At 44.2% G+C, this 22,231-nt stretch overlaps 1 protein-coding gene across 2 annotated transcripts in view; it reads left to right on the forward strand.

The window, feature by feature from the left end:
• Positions 1-22,231, forward strand: part of TOMM40L (translocase of outer mitochondrial membrane 40 like) — a 740,875-nt gene that overhangs the window by 161,427 nt on the left and 557,217 nt on the right. For both annotated transcript variants that reach the window (XM_069604678.1, XM_069604679.1), the window contains one exon: positions 1,921-1,988. In XM_069604678.1, the coding sequence (XP_069460779.1) occupies positions 1,921-1,988 (68 nt within the window). The remainder of the gene's footprint in view (positions 1-1,920; positions 1,989-22,231) is intronic.

The following is a 22,231-nucleotide window of genomic DNA, read 5'->3' on the forward strand; positions in this document are numbered from 1 at the left end:
GTAATCCCAGTCATTCTTCTCTCCGTCCCGCTGATTATTTCCAGAACTCCCCCTCTGCTTTAACCAAACACCACTGTTCTCACAATCCCCCCCTATTCATTTCACAACAGTAATCTCGGTCTTTCCTTCGACAAAAATTCAAAATATTATTTTATGGATTTTTCCCATTCATTTCATAAACCCTACAAATATCACCCCTCTGAGTTTACCAACCACCCCCCCTAGGATGAGGGTTAATGAACTAGGAGGTAGAAAGAATCCCCAGGGGAATACAAGGGATATAATTCTTTGTGAAAGCCCTCCAAGGTGTCCCAGTTTTGAAGCAAGACTGACTATCTTTAGAACCGTATACCTGACATGTCCCAATAGAAGGGTCAGGCAGAGTCGAGCAATTGCTGATAACTACACACACTTGGCTGCCCTTTCGCTTCGCCATATAGATAAAAGGCGAAGCGCAAGAGCACACTCTGAGCAAGGCTGAATGCATGCGGAAGCAGCCATTCCAGGACAGCCGTTCAAATGGAGGAGAAAGGCAGCGAGACCTGAAAGGACATCAAGGAGGGAGTTGCCCTTGCCTTTTCCCACCCAGACCCGCAAAGCCTCAGATGAAAGAAACATATGACCGGTAATCGCAGGTAGTGCATCGGATGTCAGCGGTACATGGCACCCTCTCGCACTGATAGCCAGGGTGGGGAGACGAGGTTGCTATTGCGGTACCATCCTTGACTCCAGCAGCAGAGGAACTACTAATGAGTTCAGCACAGATAGTGAGTCGGAAGAACCTGATAGTCGACCGGACTGTGTTAGGCTCAAGGTTGCAGTGGCAACGTTAAGAGGATAAATATACAATAGGTCTTTTGTGAACAAACCTGGTACCTGAGAGAGAGTGGTGCGGCGCCAAGTGGGTGCTCAGTCAAAGGTCTCTGACTGGTACCTCTATCCTGAGCAACGAGACTGTGTTGAACATTGTGAGTAAAGAAACTACAAGTGCCAAGAGGCCATAGCGAAGGCCGATATAAGGTCTTAAGGTGGTCATACAAGGGTCAAGTCAAATCCCTTCTACAATCAAAAGTCCTTGACACATTGCAGATGTTTTGTTATTTTGATATAGGCGTTTGCGCCCCTCTGAGGGGAACACCGTGCAATGCTATACAGGCCACGCCCTTTGGAAGTCTGTTTAAGATTGGAAAGTGCTTTAGAAGGTCTTAGCCCGGATGAGGGGACCTCACTAAACTGATGGGGTTGTTTAAAAAGACATTTTGTTTGAATATTGCAAGTGGAGGAGATTGTGAATAAAAGATGATGGTGTACCCGATTGGGGAACGCCAAGAGCAAAGCTACGGGAGATGTACCCCATATTGTGAAGAAGCTAAGTGAACTGCCTTGTGATGACAAGTATGAACCCTACTGTGGGATGTTCACAGTGAGTGGTTGGTCTGAACCCGACTGAGGGAGGTGGACGACTGAGAGGAGGATCAGAGCCCGGCTAAGGGGGTCCAAGGATATGGGGTAATCACCCGACGTAACGGTTAACAGAAGGAACTTTTATTTTGTTGTTAACACCCTTTCCCTCCCCTCTTCTCTATAGCATTGTTTTGGCCACAAGTTGGTGCTTATGTATTCCAAAACCAAAAACTGCAAGATAGGATGCATACACTGAGCTTGGATGCATGCACCAGAAAGGAATAAAGTTAAATTACAATGTAGCCTGCTGAGTATAAATGCAAAAGAGGCCTTTGCTGCACAGGGACATTTCGGGACATTTCCAGACTTCCCTGTTTTCCAGTCCACCCCTGGGTTCTAGCCTTCTAAAGTGAAAATGTTATTTTCTGTAAAATGTTAGAATCTGTAACCTAAGATCATAATTTATTTGCAGGATAAAATTCTGGTGCTGACACTTTTTTATTTGATTTCTTTTAGAGCTGTTCCCACAGCAGACGGAAGGTGTGAAACTCATCATCAACAAGATACTGACCAGCCACTTTCAGGTGAATCACTTTGTGTCCTTCCTCAAAATACACAAGTCCTTCCATTACTTGAGTGCAAAGCCAAAACAAGTAGTCATCTGTAAGAATCGTACATAGAATGCCATTTGAACTCTAGTCCACATGGTATTTTTCAAACTACCATGTGGATACCCTAATGGAGGACTCCAAATCTGCAGTTTGCATGTTATTGTGCATATCTCATACGGCACACACAAACTTCTGGAGGGAGAGAGACCCAGTAGAAATGTCAATTCCAGTTATATTAACTGCTGTGTAGTGCAGGGAAAGAATGTGACCTATGATTCCATGTATAATATGCTATGATAAGTCATTTATAACGCGCCTGTACACAAGTGTTTCTAGGCGCGACAAGACAAGGAAGGGAAGACAGAGGGAGGACAAAACAAACAATCTTACTAGGCCTTGTGTCATTCAGATCGTGCAAGTGTGAGATGCAAAGTGCAGGGGGGGAGTGAGAGGGGAAGTGCCAGGGGGAGGGAATGGGGAAGTGCAAGCAGGGAAGCAATGGTCTGAGTAAGTGCAGCCAGGGCAGCTCAGGTCTGGGTTAGTGCAAAGAGGCAGTGGACTGTAGGGTTCCAGATACAGCCCCTAATTGCGTGGTAGGCCAGGAGGCAGTGCAGGGACGACTGGTCAAGGGGGGGTGGGGTCCTGGTACCAGTGAGACTGAGGGTAGTCGGGCAGCCAATCAGCGCAGTACACAGGTTGGTCAGCACAGGGGAGAAGGAGAGAAAGCAGAAGTGAATAGGAAGGTCTTGAGCTGCTTCCGTAACTTCAGGTTTTCTGGCTCAAGTTTGAGAGGGGCAGGGAGGACATTCCACAGGGAGGCACCTGCAGAGGAGAGCGATCTACCCCCTACTCTCTGCTTGGAGACCCGTCTGACCCCCAGAGAGTTGGTGGTGGCTGAGCGAGGGGAACGAGAAGGAAGGTGTTTAGGAAGAGAGAGTTAGATGTAGTGCAGGCCCACGGCCCCAGACAGCCTTGTGGGCGATGCAGAGGGTCTTGAACTTGATCCTTGCAGCCACCGGGAGCCAGTGGAGAGATTTCAGGGCTGGAAAGATACAGTCTCTGGACTTGAGGCCAAGGACATGTCTTGCAGTCCTGTTCTGGATTAGTTGCAGTGGGTGGAGAGTAGAGTAAGAGGTTGTTGCAGTAGTCCAGTCTACATGGCAATGTCCGTGATGTAAGGAGAGAAGGAGCGATTGGAGTCGAGGTTGAGACCCAGGTTTTTAGCCTCACAGGAGGGTGAAGGAAGAGGGCCCGAGGCGGGCAGCCAAAGTGAGAGAGGGAAGCCGGAGCAGAGGTCACAATGAGAAGGATCTCAGTCTTAATGGCATTAAGGCAGAGAATTTTGGAGGTGCACCACTCCTGACTCGCGGATAGACAGTCCGGAATGAGCAAGAGAGTAGAGGAGGATGAGCGTAGCCTGAAGGAGAGCGGAGTGGCATCCATATAACACTGAAATTTAGAGGAGAAGGTAGAGAGAAGGTGTGCCAAAGGGGCCAAGTAAAGATTGAAGAGCCAGGATGAGAGGTAAGAGGAATTGCCTTTCCTGAACAGTGTCAGGCTTGCATTCATCAATCCATTGTTGTTACTTTGTAACACTTTCCCAAACGTAGCAAAGCATCAATTTGAAAATAGCCCCCTGCAGCTCTTCACAAGAGTGAATTTAAGGGCTCATTTACAGATTTACTTATACGATATTGTCATTAGCCCATGTGCTACTAATGGTTGATTCCTTCAAAGTTTTAAAGAGAAAATTATGCACAGTACGACTCATTGCGCCTCTGGCATTAGCTTGCAACCTGACATATGGTATTCATTCATTATATTCGACAGTGATTGATTCAAGAAATTAAACTCGCATTCCTGTACTCGCTGCACTTCTCCATTTAATTGTATTGTTAACCTGCTCTGCAGAGCAGCATTAGAATTAATATCAACATGACAACTCATTATTTGTAAAGCAGTGTGCCCATCTTCCAAAGATCAATGCATCTTATGTGCCTGCTTGAATGGTGTAAGTGAATTACTGCCCAACCTTTAAATTAGTAAAGTTATGGTGGGTTTAAAAAGGTTTGAAAATAACTTTCCACCTGAAATGTGAAAGTAGCATATTCCATTTGAGCCACAATGACTCTAATGGAATATACCACAATGACGGTGAAAGTTTCTTTTAAACCCACCATAACTTTACTGGTGTTTGTTAGACATGCCCCAATGCTCCAACCACAATATCTTCAGACTGTACTACACTGATGATCCATAGTAAGGGTGAAATATCTACCTTAGGTTGATTAAGCATTCTATAAAGTAGCACTGCACTGTAAGACAAAAGACAAGACAATTATCTGGAGCAAAAGGCTAGCATTTGAGCTAATTTGCATACCCACAATGCCTTATGTGAGCAGTCAGAAATGTGAGGCAGAGAACTTGGTAAAGGTTTTTAATAAGATGCCATTTTATTAACTTAAAGGGGTTTGATAAAGGCCTCACTATCCCTACCCTGCAGAGGATTTCCCTGCCTAACACTCTAACAAAAGGAATCTGTTCCTCAAGCTTGTACATACAATGAACTTATAAATGGAATATATGGGAATTCAAATATAACATAAACAACAGTTATGTCCAACATAAACCTAATCCCGTTTCTCCTTGTAACCTAGGTGAGGTTCCCTTCCCCAGGTTCAAAGCAGGATTTTCAATCAACAGTTAAAAACAGGAGAGTTCCGCTTTACAACAAAGTTCTTCTTGCTCCAAAAGTCTCTCACTTGGACTTTGACCAATAGTTCAAATAAATGACAAATCTTTATCTCTCCACTTGTAGCAAAATGTTCAGCATAACGTCTTCTTAGAAAACCAAAACACTTCCACAGTTCATCTGTAGCAACAGCTGTGTTTTGCCAGGAGGATTCCACAACAGTTCACAAAATACTTTAGTGGTCTTGCCACTTCTTCACAGCCTTTAACCACAACACAGTACTTCAATGACTTCTTAATGGTCCACTCACCTGCCAGGACTACCACTACAAAGTCTCTGCCCTGGCATACTCGCCTGGCAGGACCAAAAATCTCCTAACACTAGTTTACTTCAAACAGTTTAGGAAAGCCTTTTGACTTCCAACAACACTATTAACTGCTGCTTCTGGGAGACATGATACACATTGGTGCTATTTGTTCCACTCTTGTGATTGTCACATGCAGTGCAGGTTATGCTCCTCTCCTCTTGAATGATTTCCATCCGGAGGGCTGCTCTCCTGCCACTCTTGTTTCCCACTCTTACATCAACCAAATGCTGATAATGGCTTCCTACCACACTGGCTCTTCTTTGGCGTAGGCCATGCTTCTTTGGGTTTTTCCAAAGATTGCCTCCTACTCTCTTTGGCAAAGAGGGTTACAATTGGCTTGCTTCCGAATTGCCCTCTCTTGGCCTTGGCAATGATGATTCTTGTTAGCTTGTTTTAGTATTACCCTCTATTGGCTCTGGCAATACTGGTTATTGTCATCTTCTTTTAGGACTGCCCTCTCTTGGCTTTGGCAATGTTGGTTGTTAACTTCTCTTAATAGTGCCTTCTCTTGGCTTTGGCAATTATTTCCATCTTTCCAAATTCTATAATAACCTTCTTGTCTCTTCCCAAAGTTCTTATTCTGCCACTTTAGCTTCTTTGTATTAGTTAGGTATTCAAAGTTTCTCTTATTCTGCCAGTTTAACTTCTTTGCATCAGTTTGTTATTCAAAGTTATTATTTATGGCCAGCGGGCGAATACAGATCATCACAAGCTTACACAATACCAGTGAACTCACTGGTTGCCGCATACGCGTCCGCTCGCTCCACTGCCACAGTGTCTTCTGCTTCCTCTGCCTCAATTTACACTGCAAACTGCTTCATGTCGCTTCCCGCGGCCCACACTGGTAGGTAAAGGAGCGTTCTTTGCTCCAACGATACTCTGGTGCTCGCCTGTCACCGGAGCACCAATTACAACGGGGAAAGCTTTTCAAACTAACGCTTCCCGCCGTGCAACCTTTGCACTCCAGGCCATCAAAGGGGGAAAGCTTATCTCACTAACGCTTCCCACTGTGCAACCTCTGCATCCAATGCCATCAAATCTGGAGACTCTCTCAGGACTATCATCCACTCTGCAAATAGCGGCAGCTCTGTCGTCTCTGCTGCCACTGCAACGTGGAGTCTCTGCAGTCACTCCACCTCCTACTACTCCTAGTGGCCTGTGCCTGAGGGGGCCTTATATACTTAACAGTCCCTCTCATGTGTGGATCATTAGAACCGCCAGGGTGCAGCTTGCAGTCTATTACCTCTACATCCCTCTTCCTTGTCCCAGTACTTTGGGCATTGTAGGACTTGAAGACCCCAATGTTCAAATTACCTTTTCCTTTCTGAACATTGTTTTTAAATGTAGCTACTTTACTTCTATTATTAATTACATCTTCAAAAGGAATTTATAAAGGAGTCAATGATTGGTTCACTTTTAAAGGATTTAAGATGTTAATGTTCTGATGTCCACATTTATCATTCTCCTGTTGACCACAAGAGTTTACGCCACTGTAAATGTGCGCATATTTGTGAAGGGGACCCTTACTCCTGATATGTGATTGATCATGACAGTTTTAGGCCCACCAAGATGGATAGCTTTGGGAAAAGAAACTCCACTCCGACAACAAGCCATTACATATTCTCTGCATCACTTAAATCTCTTCCTCTGATGAAGACGAGCACTGTGTCTCACGCAACAGAATCCTCCTATCCCCTTGGGCCCCTTCTATTCCCAGTTGATCCTCCCGACTAATACCACCCCCAGGGTTAGGATCAGGAAGCGCCTGCCTTCCCCTGGCCAACTGGGAGGAGACTTTAGGTAGGGTGTTTGTGAGGACTCCTCAGGATTCATCTTACTTGCTGATGTAGCTCTGAACTGGAGGTGGCATTGGGGTGTGTGTAGCTATGGTCAAATGGAACATGCTACAAGGCTACAAAATCAAATATTAATTCTTATTCTAGACAAAAATAGGCCCTTCTAATATCTGTGGATGCTCAAAACTTTATACTTAAATCTTTGTTTTAAACAACAAGCTGTTCAATAATATCGAAGAAATAAATCTGTTGTGCATTTATCAAACTGTACCAGCAACTTAATAAGAATGAGGTAAGTTCCTGACATATCACACAGTAATTTCTAAATAATGTTAATAAAAAATAAAATGTTGTATCGAAAGTATATAATAGTAAACAGTTTTTACATCTGCACCACGGACAAGACTTTTGGGAACAAATCTGGCTTTCCCATTAATACATACAGTAATCACTACCAGGTAGAAGCTTTTATTTTGGAGAGCAAAAATCTTTGATGCATTAAAGTGTTACATGAGCATCAGAATATAAAATTGAAATTGGCATGTGAGCAGACTGGTGAAATATACCTCATGTATCTGTAAAATGAAACCTGGCTGCCTGCAACTGTGCTGACATGCTGGATTGGCACAGCTAAAATATTGCAAATTGACACTTGTAGGCTCATTTGACGATTAAAGAACTGAATGTGGATTGAACGGATTCAGGGAGCTGGCACTGAATGAGCTGGGGGACTGCTACTTACAGAGTGTTTGCATTCAGAAATAGGAATCTGAATTTTGGTGGCCTGCCAAACTCCCATAACAAAATTGCCCTGCAATGAAATTGGACTCCTATGCGATTATAAACAATGAAGCTTATTTTGCTCCAAGACGTTATTTGGTGGCGAGGAGCCGTTACTTGTAGACATAAATTGTAGGCTGCTGCCAAATTTTGGTCATTTGCACTCCGCTGTGCAAATGAGTAAATGCTGCCTACCGTGCCTGCATGTTACACAGTGTTAAATTGTAAATCCTGCCTGGCAATGTTTACAATGGATCCTTATGGATTCTGCCTGCTTTATGTTGGTGCATAAATCAAGAGGGCTCCATAGGGATCCCCAGCATTTGTATGGCGAAGAGGAAGGAAGGTGTCAGGTAAGTTGCGGTCCTCCCCTCCTCTCTGCCATACAAATTATTGAAAATGTGGCTCACCACCAATGAAAGGTGTAAAAGCCTTAGGGTAGGCTTTTACTTCTTTCATTGGTGGTGCAGTGGGCCAAAAATGAGCCCCAATATTGTCCTATTGATCAAGAAAAATTGATTTGAACTTTTTACATTATACTATGTAGGAAAGCAATATACAATACAGAACAATACATACAATCAATAATAGTATAACAATAATGCATTTGAATAAAACTGCATTACAATAAGCTGCATACATACACAGTCCGTATAATTCATTTGTACACAAAGTAATGACAGAATAAATTGTTGATAAACAAGTCAATATACGAACACCTCATGGGCAGGCAGTCAACCATAAACCCTACTGCATCCCTGAGGTGTGCTGAAAGGTTATAGAAGAGAGGATCTTCAACATGTTAAAGTTGGGAGTAATAGAACCCTCGCAGAGTCCATGGTTCTCTCAACATGGACTTGTCACCAAGCCTGACTGTTCTTGACAGTTCTGCATTGATTTACGAAGACTGAATTTCATTTCGATGAGTGAATCTAGAAGCTGGGAAACGCTAGGTACATCACCACCTTAGACCTAACCAAGTGTTATTGGTAGGTCCCCCTAAATTGCTCTGATAAAGAAAAGACTGCCTTCTTCACCCCTCAGGGTTGTTCCAATTCACTGTCCTTCCCTTTGTCCTTCATGAGGCCCCCGCTGCCCCATGAAGAGATTAATGGATATGATCTTAAGACCCTATTCCTCTTTTCCCGGGGCCTCGATGACATAGTAATTCATAGCAGTAGTTGAAAGGAACCTTTGTTATATCTCTATAAAATCACCAGGGCATTAAAAAAAACGGGCTTCCTGCCAATCCGAAGAAATGCCATTTAGTACAAAATGCCATAAAATACCCAGGATATTTTGCAGACAATGGTCTTATATAACCCGACCCTTCCCCTAAAACCAAGCATGAACTCCAAGCTTTTCTAGTGCTAGCCGGCTACTATCGTAGATTCTTTCCTAACTTTTGACTATCACAGCCAATGTTATAGATAAGTTAAAAATCTCCCACCATAATAAGACTGTCTGGTCTTGCCAGAATCAGAAAAGGATTGACTGGTGAAAACACATACTTTACGACAAACCTATCCTCAATATGCCCCATTTCAGCTGAGAGTTCATTTTGCAGACTGATGCATAGCAGGTGTCACATCAAATGGTCTGACCTTCCGGGGGCACCGGCCCCTGCAGGCATGGTTTTCACAAAAACACAGGCACCGTTAACAACAGTGCTAGTGCTTCCGTGTCCCCATTACCGTGGAGTCCTATCAGACTCCACAGGAATGGTGACTTACACTTTCTGCCGCCTCATGTCCTGGGCCGCCGGGTCTTGTAATGTCTTAGTGGCACCAGGATATCAGGCGGCAGAACAGTGTTATGAGTTTGGGTGCAACCTGCCCGTAGCATTGGTGTGTTACCACTGAACTTGTAATGAGGCCCATGGTTTGTCCATTTTTTAAAAACCTTTACAAAGAATTTAAAAAATGACATTTTCAATCATGGGAATACAGGCAAACCCAGGCCAGAAGGGCCTGTTGTCTCAGAGGAGGAGCACACATGCAGAGACATTGGATAGATTTGGAGTTTGAATGGCTTTGCAAGGCCGATTGGCTAGGAGAAAGATGAGAAAATGTGGGTGCGGGCCCGGACTAAACAGTACAAGGAAAAGAGAAAGACTTAAAGATATTTGAACTACAGCAGCAGGCTGAGGCCTGAGAAAGCAATAAGAACTCTTTGGGTGGGGGTCAGAAAACCAGAGACCACTAGCCAACATAAGGGGGAGGGGGGAGTCATTCTTTCCTAGACTGAGTTTATCTTTTTGCATTAGTGGTAGGGCAGAAGTTTTAGGTTAATGTAGTTTTGGACAGAGGACGGAATATTTGAAAGACCTCCTGATGAGCACTAGTTGATTTTGTTGAAGATTAAGGAACTCAACGTAGAAGTAGGTAGAGACGCGGCATTATCTCCTTTAATAAAATATGTCATTGCAAACATGTCTTCTTATCCGTCTCCTTAACACAAGATGTAAAGAGGAGGCTTTGGGTGAACGGAGTACAGTTCAAAATATCTTTTTTCCAGTTAAGTTGAAGATTATGCACCAGTAGAAAAAAATATTCTTTAGAAAAGCGGCATGCCAGAAAAATATTGCAGTGAAAATGAATGGAACTCTGTAAGGCACAACGATTCAGTATCTTTAAGCAACTTTATTATAGAGGAGTTTGAGACCATTAACAGGTAGTAGGAAGGCTGATGACGTGATAAATAAACTGCTGCATTTTCTATTAACAGCAGTCACTCTGCTCCCTATTATAAGGTCCTCACACCCCCGCGGCCTGGACATTTTCTAAGTCCATCTAGGTGAGCTTGCCATGCAATTATGCAGCATTTCCATGAGGAGATCACACAAATAGCTGACCCACGGGTTGGTCCTTATTCTCACAGACCGCATTTCTTCCTGTGGTTCTAATTCCAATACCGGGTGGATTCATGTAGTTGTTCATAGGCTATAGGTAAGTCGAAAAGGTTACCAAGTGATGGATACTGTGTCACAAAGGTATGTTCTCCCACATTAGTTTGTCTAATCCAACTTAATTTCTATGATTTATCTCACCCACGTAAGTGGCACTCACACACAGGACAGGGATTTAACCAATCAGCAAAACAGATCCTATGGGGACCCTAAAAACTGAGATATCTATATTCGGTACACAGTGAATAACTCAATTTCTTTTTTTCACCTTTATGTAAAGTCGATTGAAAAAGACCCAATAGGTATTTTCTCAATCGGGCCAGAAGACGGAAAGTCATGGGCATACAAGTTAAGTGTGTGAATGTGTGTTCGTGTGTCCGTGTAGGGGTTGAGGGGGAACCTTTGTGGCATAGTGGGGAAAGGAAGTGGAGAGTGAGCAGGTAAGTGTAAGTGTGTTTGCTTGTTTGTGTGTATGTGTCAGTGTGTCTATGGGGGGGGTTGGGAATGTTTTGATGGGGAAGGGCGGCAAAGGGGTGCAAACAGGGACTCTGAGGTTGTAACCCACTGACTTAAGGAAATCCTGCCAGCACAAGAGAGTGTGGGGCGGGGACAGGAGGGGATCACCCACGGAAATCGTTCTAACCCCAGAGTTGAAGACCACACCAAATCGGCCCAAAGAAATCAGTCTTTTTTGCATGCGCCCTTCAAAATTCGGGATTATCACATAGAACCGTATATTCTCCTAAATAGGTCTATTATCTTGACCATGTTGCGGTCTGGGATCAATTCAGACATGGCCGCATAGAAGCCAATTCAAGTTACCTTTGCTCTGTTAGCCAAAGAAAAGTAGTTTTTTGGGGACACTGGGATGCTACCGAAAACGTTCATTCAACTGCAGCACAAAGTACAAAACATGTTTATTGGCCTCTAGACTGTTAATGCCTTCCTCGTTGATCTCAAGAAAGTGTTTTCTCCACCGCAGTCATCACTAGTCTGAATCTCATCAGGTCAGATGAATGCCCCTGATGAAAGGTTTGAAATGTTGTAGCATGACTGGCATGTTGTTGGAGCAGAGCCCTCTACCTTTCGAAAATGCCTGCAGTACTCTACCTACTGTTATATTCTCTAAACTGCCTTCATGCGACGTAAGGCAGCCTTGCCTGACTTTCCAATGTCGGCACATCCAGCAAATTCATCTGCTGGTTACTACAACTTTGCTATCTATGTGTCTGCTTTAGTATTCCTCCTCCTCCATACAGTTCACTCTTTTTCCTTTTATATGAACTCTATGCCGCCTGTATTCATTACATGGACCTCTGATGGGCCTCAACCCCTTTCCACCTCGTAATTATGCCAATTTGGTTTAACCTTCTTGCACTTCCCATGCTCCTTCCTTTGACCTGGCCCTCTGGAATGCCAGATCACTTTGTAACAAATCAACATCAGTATTGGATCTCTTTTTCCATTTAAACCTGCATTTTCTCTGTATCACTGAAACTTGGATTAAATATTTTAATACTTTTATTCCTGCTTCTTTTACTACATCTCTTCTTTCTGTCATACCCCATGCCCATCTGCTCATGGTGGGGGTGTTGTATTCTTTATCGTTCTTCTTTACTTGCTTCTTCTATGCTGACTTCTCCTGTCTTTTCCTCATTTGAATATTCAATATACCTCCTTTCCTAAGCCCTACCCTGTATCTTTTCTGTTCATGAATCATCCACCTGGTCCGGTTGGATCATTTTGTGATGATATTGATATTTTTATTTCTTTTATACTACCTTCCACTGTTCCTTTTATTCTCTTGCACGATTATAATCTTCACTTGTCTTCCACCCATGTACACCTTGCATTTCTCACAGTTCTCGATTCCTATTTTCTCTCTCCACTCGTTACTCATTCTTCTCATGTGTCAGGTTCGTCTCTTGATCTCATCTTCAGTTCTCTTCTTTCTACTTCTCTGGTTACTGCACTCCCGGTCTATCTTTCTGATCATCATCATCATCTTCTCTCCTTTTCAATTTTTCCATCACGTCTGCAACATTTTATAGTATACAGGATCTATGTTCTTTTAGCACCCCCTTGGTTGTTTCATCATGTACTACTATTCATCCTTCTCACACTTCCTTTTCTGCCATGCCTGCTGACGAGGCTGCTAAGCTTTTATCATCTTCTGTTATTTCCTCGCTGGTTAACCTTTACCCAATTTCTACTTTTTATCCTTCTCGTAAACCTCCTCAACCCTGGCTTTCTCCACATCTTTGTGCCATGCGACGTGTACTTCGTGGTCTTGAGTGTCGTTGGCGCAAGTCTGGGTCTGCAGGTGATCGGTTGTCCTACTCTTCCTATCATGTGCTCTATGATGGCCTTTTGCTTGCCGCTAAACGTCCTACTTTTCTGATCTTTTACATTCTCGTCAACTCACCATAAATGTCTATTTCAAACTCTTTCACGTCTCCTTTCTCCTACAACTCCTGATCATTCTTTGAGTTTGACTTTGTCTGCTTCCGATCTTGCTGTTTTCTTCTCTTCAAAAGTAGCCTCTCTTCGGGCTACCATTGAGTCGTTTATGTCTACTCCTACCATTATTGCTTCATCTTCACCTGTTATTACTACTATTTTCTACTTTTCTTCCATTTCAAATGAGGAGATTTATTGTCAACCGTTTTCCCTGATGTTATGTTGGTATTCCCACTTCCCTCCTATAACTCCTCACCTGGAGTATCTGAGTCCTCCTCCACGGGGCTGAGAGATCGATGAGCTCAGTAATTCTTTTCTTTTTTCCTTTGCTGCTTGAGTCTCCCGTAAGAGGAAGCCACAGTGAGAGCGGGTAAAAACGCCCTGGCCATGACCCCCTCCCCGGGGGGACAGAAAGGGGAAGAAAAGCCAAGTACTGGCAAAAAAAAGCCACTGAAGATAAGGATCCGGCAGGTCTCCTGATGGATGCTGGGTTCGGAGGATGGAAGAAGCGGGAGACCCAGAATGGAAATAGTAGTACCGGAGGATGATAAGAGAAACATTCCAGAAGAAAGCTGAGGGAAGCTGGATGCACGAACTGCCGGAGCAGTTCGCAGGAGGAGGCAAACCGGGAGAGCCCTGAAACTGAAAGCAGAGGAACCAAAAAGGACTGGAACCAAGAAAAAGAGGAGGTAGGAAAAGGAAGAGGAAAGTAGATATCGAATGCACAGAGGAGCAAAACAACAGCGTATAGCAAAACAGCGGCAGCAAGGGAGCACAGCTGACCGTGAGCGGTTGCAACGCGTAGGACTGAAACGGGGGGCGTGGTTAAGTAGCGCTTTGTGTACTCGAACGGAGAAAGACTAGACCGTCGAGTGCACGTAGCTGCTGAGCGTGATAGGACTCAGGAAGTCCAGAGACGTACTTGGGGACACAGACGCCACGGGGGAACGCGTTGCGTGACAGTATGCCCCCCTCCAAGGCGCACCCCTCCCGGTTTACCGGGATGCAACCGATGGTACTTCCTAAGAAGAACCGGGGCATGGATGTGCGACAAGGGCTCCCAGGAGTCTTCCGCATGAGAAAATACTTTCCAATGCACCAGGTATTCCAGGCGCCCTTTACGGTACCTAGAATCCAGCAGTTGGGAAACCTCATACTCTGGGATATCAGGGGACTGATAGAGAATCAGTAAAGTTTTAGCCCTGCAAGATGGTTCGTCGCTCTTTAGAAGAGAGGCATGAAACACGGGGTGAATCCGCCTTAGAATGTGAGGCAATTTCAATCGAAAAGCCACCGGATAGATTTAGCGGTGATAGGATAGGGCCCAATGAACCTAGGAGACAGCTTAGATGGGTGAGACCATCTCGGAAGGTATTTGGTAGAAAGCCATACCTTTGACCCCACCTTCCAATCAGGGACAATCTGCCGATTTCGGTCGGCCTGATTTTTATAGGCCTTAAGACTATCCATCAGTTTTACCTTTGCCTTTTCTTGGGTGTCCTTTATCCGGGACAGTACGTTTTCTACTGCCGGCAGTGTAGGTTGATAAGAAGTGAGAGGAATAATGGCTCGGGGATGAAACCCATATGAACAGAAAAAAGGAGACATCCCAGTTGCCGAATGACTGGTATTGTTATAGGTGAATTCTGCCATAGGCAACAGTTCCACACAGTTATCCTGCTCCAAGTTAGTGTAGCTACATAGGTACTGTTCCAGGGTGGCATTTAAACATTCTGTCTGGCCATTATTGTGAGGATGATAGCCAGACAATAATGCCCGCTGGATGTTGAGAGCGGTGCAAAGTGATTTCCAAAATTTGGACACGTACTGGCTTCCCCGGTCAGACACAATCTTGTCCTATAAAATATCCTTAATGAAAACCAATACCATGCCATCTGCTGTCGGGAGGCCAGGGAGCGGAGAGAAGTGAGCCAACTTGGTGAAAGTAACCACAGTTGCCATTATACAGGTGCACCCTTTAGACGGTGGTAAATCCACAATGAAATCAGTGGAGATGGTAATCCACGGGCGATCACAGATGGTATCCTGTTGCAACAATCCGATGGGTCTTTTTGTGCTGTATTTACTTTGACAACAGACTCTGCAGGTCTGAAAATATTGTTTGACGTCTTCAGGTAATCCAGGTCAATAGAAGTCTCTTCTCACCAAATCCAGGGTACCGGCTTGCCCTCTATGGCCCGCCGTCTTGTGGTCATGACACCAAGACAAGATGTTTTCTTGAAGAGTTTTGGAAGGGACCCATATCTTCTGATTCCTGAAAAACAGGCCGTCCTTTTTAGTCATGCCTGGCGGTATTGAGTGAGCTGCAGCAGCTTCTCTGATCTGCTGAAAAAAGGAGGAGATTGTAGCTATAATTCGGTTTCTAGGAAACAGTTTCTCGGGGTGAATAGTGGTTTCACGGGAGGTAAGCGTCTTTCTAGACAAAGCATCTGCCAATTGTGTTCTGGCTTCCCGGGATGTAAGTGATGTGGAAATCATATTGAGAGAAAAAGTGAGCCCATCGTGCCTGCCTGGAATTGATACAATCCATAGACTGCAGAACTTGTAGATTTTTATGATCCGTCCGAATCAAAAAAGGATGGTGGCTCCCCTGCAGCAGGTGTCTCCATACTTCACAGGCCCTCTTTATGGCTAAGAGTTCTTTTTCAATCACAGAGTAGTTTTGTTGACTTGTTGTGAGGGTCTTTGACAGATAGGCCACATGGTGTTCTTTATGATCATGTTCTTGCAATAGTACGGCTCCAATAGATGCTGCTGAAGTGTCTGTTTCTAGGATAAAAGGCTTGTTTTGATCTGGCGGGCGTAGAATGGGAGCACTACAAAAACTGTTCTTTAAGAATTGAAAGCTGTCTTCAGCCTGAGGGCTCCAAATAAATGGTTTAGATGATTTCTTTAATAACCCTGTGATGGGCAAAATGATGTTGGAAAAACTTGGTATAAACCGCCTATAGAAATTTGCCAGGCCCAGAAACCGTTGCACTTCTTTGACCGAGGTAGGGGCTGGCCATTGGAGAATGGCATCTACCTTCTTCTGGTCCATTTGAATGCCTTGAGACGAAAGCATGAACCCTAAATAGGGTACCGAAGAGACACCAAATATGCATTTTTCTCATTTGGCTAATAGGTGATGTTCTTTAAGGCACTTCAGTACTTCTGTGAGATGAAGCCGATGTTCTGACATAGTCCGAGAATAGACCAGTATTTCGTCAAGATATACAACCACTGACAGGAACAACAGGTCTGAAAAGATACGGTCGATAAATCTTTGAAAGATGGCTGGAGTGTTCACAAGGCCTAAAGGCATCACATGACATTCGTACAGTCCGAAAGGTGTCCTAAACGCAGTTTTCCATTCGTCTCCAGAACGTATTCTGAGCAAATGATAGGCATTTCGGAGATCCAATTTAGAAAACACTGTTGCACCCTGGACGGTTTCCAAAACGTCCGGGATGAGCGGCATGGGATACCTATCCTTGAGAGTAACCTTGTTCAATCCCCGGTAGTCGATGCATGGCCTGAGATCTTTGGAGTCTCGTTTGGGGATAAAAAACAAGGGGGCACCCGCAGGAGACTTTGAAGGTCTAATGAGACCATTGCACAAGTTGTCGTCCAAATATTTCCGTAATACCTCCCTTTCCGTCTTGGACAGTGCAAACATCCTGCCAAAGGGTACTAGGGCATTGGGAATTAACTCTATGGCACAGTCCTCTGGTCTGTGAGGGGGCAATGCCATCGGAACACCTTCAGAAAATACAGTAGAGTAATCGTCCACAATTTTGTCAATAGAATGGACCCAATAGCCATGTGGAGAGGGGTAGATGTAACCTTTACCTCCTGGTAGTGTGTATCTCGAAAACAATGGGTTTGGCAGTAATCGGAGTTGAAATGCATACAATTTGACTTCCAGTTCACGCTGTGATTGTGTTGACGCAACCAGGTGATCCCTAATATCAAAGGGAAGTGAGCCGCTCGTTTTATGTCAAAAGTGAAGGCTTCTGAATGCTGGAGAATCGTGAGTGGCAGAGGTTCAGTGGTCTGAGTACTCGGTCCGGAATACAGGGGTTTAACCATCCACTCCCTCAACCTTCTGTCCGTGTCTGCGGTCAATGCGTTTAGCACCAACCTTGTCCACCCAGAGGGTATCAGCAAAGTTTCCTGCGGCCCCACAATCCAGGAGTGCCAAAGTCTCTACTTGGTTACCATGAATGGTAACTTTTACTGACAAGACCATGAGACGGGAGTCTTCGGCCGGATCCGAGGATTCAGTTGACATGGTAACATAGGGACTAGAAGACTGCCCTCGATAGCCCGTCCCTTCTAGGATCGAGGGTTCTTGTTTTCCGCCGGCCTTTGGGGCAGTTCACTACAGTTCCGAACAGTGTGACGATCCGAAGCACAATAAGCACATAGACCTTGTTCTCTTCTCCTTTTTCTTTCCTCAGGAGTCAATGATCGACGAGTGGCGCCAATCTGCATATGCTCGTCGTGCTGTTTGAGCATAGGTGAAGGAGGAGAGGAGGTTCTTGGAAGTGGAGAACGTGTCTTTCGTCTCTCCTGACGCCTTTCTTGCATCCTGAATTCCATCTGAAGGGCTGCAGTCATCAGTTCCGGTAGTGATGCAGGACGAGGGAAGTGGGCCAATTCATCCTTTAGGTCCTCCCGGAGACCGCGGCGGAACAATATATATTGTGATTGTTTGGACCAACCAGTTTCCATCGCCAATCTTTTAAAGGAAGAAATGGAAGACAATACGTCAGTTTGACCCTGACGAATGTCCAACAGGTCTTCGCCTGCTGCCATGGAAATTTCAGGTCTTTCGAAGGTGGTTTTCACTAAATCCACAAAGGCATCAAAATTCTGAAGCACTGGATCAGCTCCTGTGACAAGAGGGGTGGCCCAAGCAAGGGCATTTCCTGTCATATTTGATATCAGAAAGCCAACCTTGGTGTGGTCGCATGCATAGGTGCGGGTTCTGAAGGAAAAATACACCCTACAGGTGTCGAGGAATACCTTGAGAGTCTTGGGAGATACGTCATACTTCCCTGATGACAAAGACATCGGGGGCAAATCCGTAGCAGGGGGTTCGTGGGCCGCCACCATTTGTTTAAGAAGATTGTTCTCTGTCTTCATGTTTTGCATCCCAATGGAAAGGTTCTGTACCGCGTCGATTAACTCCTGCACTTGCTCAGGGGTAGCCATCTTAAATGTTGGGCGTTGCAATCTGTCAACCGTTTTCCCTGATGTTATGTTGGCATCCCCACTTCCCTCCTCTAACTCCTCACCTGGAGTATCTGAGTCCTCCTCCACGGGGCTGAGAGATCGATGAGCTCAGTAATCTTTTTCTTTTTTCCTTTGCTGCTGGAGTCTCCCGTAAGAGGAAGCCACAGTCAGAGCGGGTAAAAACGCCCTGGCCGTGACCCCCTCCCCAGGGGGACAGAAAGGGGAAGAAAAGCCAAGTACTGGCAAAAAAAACCCCCACTGAAGATAAGGACCCGGCAAGTCTCCTGATGGATGCTGGGTTCGGAGGATGGAAGAAGCGGGAGACCCAGAATGGAAGTAGTAGTACCGGAGGATGACAAGAGAAACACTCCAGAAGAAAGCTGAAGGAAGCTGGATGCACGAACTGCCGAAGCAGTTCGCAGGAGGAGGCAAACCGGGAGAGCCCCGAAACTGAAATCAGAGGAACCAAAAAGGATTGGAACTAAGAAAAAGGGGAGGTAGGAAAAGGAAGAGGAAAGTAGATAGCGAATGCTCAGTGGAGCAAAACAACAGCGTATAGCAAAACCGCGGCAGCAAGGGAGCACAGCTGACCGTGAGCGGTTGCAACGCGTAGGACTGAAAGGGAGGCATGGTTAATTAGCGCTTCGTGTACTCGAACGGAGAAAGACTAGACCGTTGAGTGCACGTAGCTGCTGAGCGTGATAAGACTCAGGAAGTCCAGAGATGTACTCGGGGCCACAGACGCCAGCGGGGAACGCATCGCTTGACAGTTATCTTGTGTTAAACTATGCTCATCCTACTGCTTCCCCGGGTCACCCTATTCCATCAGTTCTTATTCCTAAAATGTACCACTCTCTTGTTTCTTATCTAACTGCCTTCTTCAATACTTGTCCTCTTGTCTGTTTTTCCAGCTGCCTTTAAACTTGCCTCTATTCTTCCTAGTCTAAAAAAACCTTCTGCTGAATCTTCTTTGTCTTCTAACATTTGTCCCATTTCTCTTTTACTGTATCTTTCTAAAATTCTTCAACGTCTTATCTATCCTCAAGTTTCTACTTTCATTTCTCATAATTCTATTCTTCTTCATTTTCCATCAGGATTCCGCCCTTTTCATTCTACAGAAACTGCTCTTCTCTCTGATTCACTACTCTCTGCATGTTACTTTAAACAGTCATCTTTACTTATTCTTTTAGATTGATCTACTGCTTTTGATACTGTTGACCACGCTCTGTTACTTTTCTCACTCTCTTCTTTTGAGTTCTCAGGGTCTGTTCTTTCTTGGTTTCGGTCCTATCTATCCCAAATTACCTTTTTGATCTCTTGGGCAGGGTTAACATCTGGTAGCTTTCTGCTTGTTCATGGTGTTCCCCTGGGTTATATTCTCGGTCCATTTCTTTTCCCCCTCTATACTTCCCCTCTGTCTAAAGCCCTTTCATCTCTGAGTCTTTCCCCAACACTTTTACGTGGATGATGCTCAACTTTCTCATCTTTTTCTTCCTTCACTCCTGAAATTCACAATACACTTTCTACATGTCTAAAAGCTATTAATACCTGGATGACGGAACCCTACTTGGTATTAAACACTACTAAAACTGAAGTACTCTTTTTCCATTGTAACACTATTCCACCTCCTTCCTCTATTTTCTTTCCTCCCTCTCAGCCTCCTAACTCTCCCACGACTTGTAACCTGGGCCTTTAGTTTGATTCGGATCTATCTTTCAAGCATCATATCTCTATCTTCTCGAGCCTGTCGCTATCATTTGTACAACACCCGCAAGCCGGGTCCTTTTTGTAACACTTAACTCTACTAAACTTTTGATCTCCTCACTGATTTTGTTTCTTGTCTTTTCTTTTGTTCTGTCACCTATTCGGTCTTCCTCTTTCTTATCTCGCCCTATTGAAATCATTGTTCACTGCCTCTGATTGTCTTCTGTATCTTCTTCCTCCAGGTGACTCTATTGTTGCTTCTTTTTCTACACTTGGTTGGCTCTCTTTTCATTCACGTCTAGAATGTAACTTTCTATGTCTTGTCTTTAAATCTCTTCGTGGTCTTGCTCCAATATATCTTTCTCCTCTGGTATCTTTTTATACTCTGACTCAGTCTCTCTGCTACCAGTTTCAATTTCTTCTTGCAGTTCCGTGCTCTCCCTGTGCTAAGTCCCGTTTTCGTTCCTTTTCATTACTCGCACCATCCCACTGGAATGCTCATCCACTTTCTCTTTGTGCTATTTCTCTATACTTTTTATTTTGCTCCTCACTAAAAGCCCATCTTTTTTATTTTGAGTCACAAGGCTGAGTGCTATTATTGTTAAATGCATTTGCATTTTATTGTACTGTTTTTATTAACTATGTACAGTGCTTTCGCTTAAAGCGCTTTATAAATTCCAAATAAAATAGAAAAATAAAAAATACTAAGAGTTCTGAGCTAAACAATAGTCTGAGCCCTGAAGAAGCAATAGTCTTAACTCTGTGACATCCATTTTACTGCTCAGATGGACCACAGTGCATTCAAATAGCTAAACAAAAGTGCTAATACTTCAGAGGGGACACAAGGCCTGAATGGAGTGCACCCTGATTTGTGGGCTATGAAGGTGTACTGCTGACTCCTTCTTCCTCGGATGAAGAGGTTTCAAAGAAAGAGATACCTTCATATTTTATTTTATCCGGGCAGGTTCTGTTCTTACTTTCCAAGGAGCTTATTTTGAGTGCTTAGGTCATGCTTATGGGCATGCTGATGGTTGCACAATCAATCACTGTGTGTGTGTGTGTGTGTGTGTGTGTGTATGTGCACGTGCGTGTGTGTGTGTGTGTGAGTGTGTATGTGCACGTGCGTGTGCGTGTGTGTGTGTGTGTGTGCACGTGCGTGTGTGTGCACGTGTGTGCACGTACCTGTACGCCTGTACCTCTTTGCTATTTTACCTGGATAACTGGAATAGCAAATGTCTGTCTGCTAGATTCCACAGCAGTGGTGTCGGTCTGTTCATTTTTAGATCTGCCTGACAAGCTAATTTATACAAGTTGTGATTCCCTATAATCTCTTTTTTTAGTACCAGTGATGGCCTGCCTGTCAGATAGCTACTGGTATGTGAGGATTTAGCAGCAGTGATGTTGTTACTGCGCATTATGGGAGCATCGATGCTCAGTATGGTGGTTTATAGGGCAGGGATGCCCTATCTTCTAATTTGCTTAATAGGGGACAGTGGTGCTTTTACTTGTATTTCATATTCTGCAGGATTCAGGGTTCGGCTGTGGGGTATTTCCTCTGAAATCTATGATGGTGCAGTGTTATAAAGAAATAGGAATGGCAGGACTAGGTGTGAAGACTCTAGAGTTGCCTATTGATACAAAGGATAACATTCTTTCACCCCCTTCCTCCCCTACCTTTCCTCCTTATTCCACCACAGTCTGCAGTTCCTCTTATCGCTAATGAAGTTAATCAAAGTAATACCATACAAATGGCATATAATTCCAATTTAACAATTAATGTGTGAGTAAATAAATGATTTGTCTAACTGACCCTGGGTTAGTTGTCAAGTGGATGAGTGAGAAATCACCATAAATGATGTCATGCCCAGTTATCATCTCCATGTAAATAATATAATGTGTTTCCTTTGGATGTGAATATTGTGCATGATCGGCACAGCACAGCTTAATATAGAACTTAACTCATTTACAGTTGTGGGCTAGGCAATACTGCATGGGTACCCAGAGGAATAACAATTGTCTTAGCCAACTTTCTAGGTTGTCCTATATTTTGAAGTCACATTAATTATGACCTAGTCAAAGAGAGAAACATAATCTTTGTGTGCCACATGTTTAGGGGGAAAATGTGCAGCACAATTGTCTGACACTATATATGGTAGAGCTTCAGTGAAGATATTTTGGAAAGAAACCACAGTGTGGTGCCAAGGATACTGTCATGTCCATGGATTGGATGACCTTAAGGGGCAACACCTAATAAGATAGTTAAAATTA

This window comes from Ambystoma mexicanum, chromosome 1p (genome assembly GCF_040938575.1).
Source record: "Ambystoma mexicanum isolate Mex_15411 chromosome 1p, UKY_AmexF1_1, whole genome shotgun sequence".
NCBI lineage: Eukaryota > Metazoa > Chordata > Amphibia > Caudata > Ambystomatidae > Ambystoma > Ambystoma mexicanum.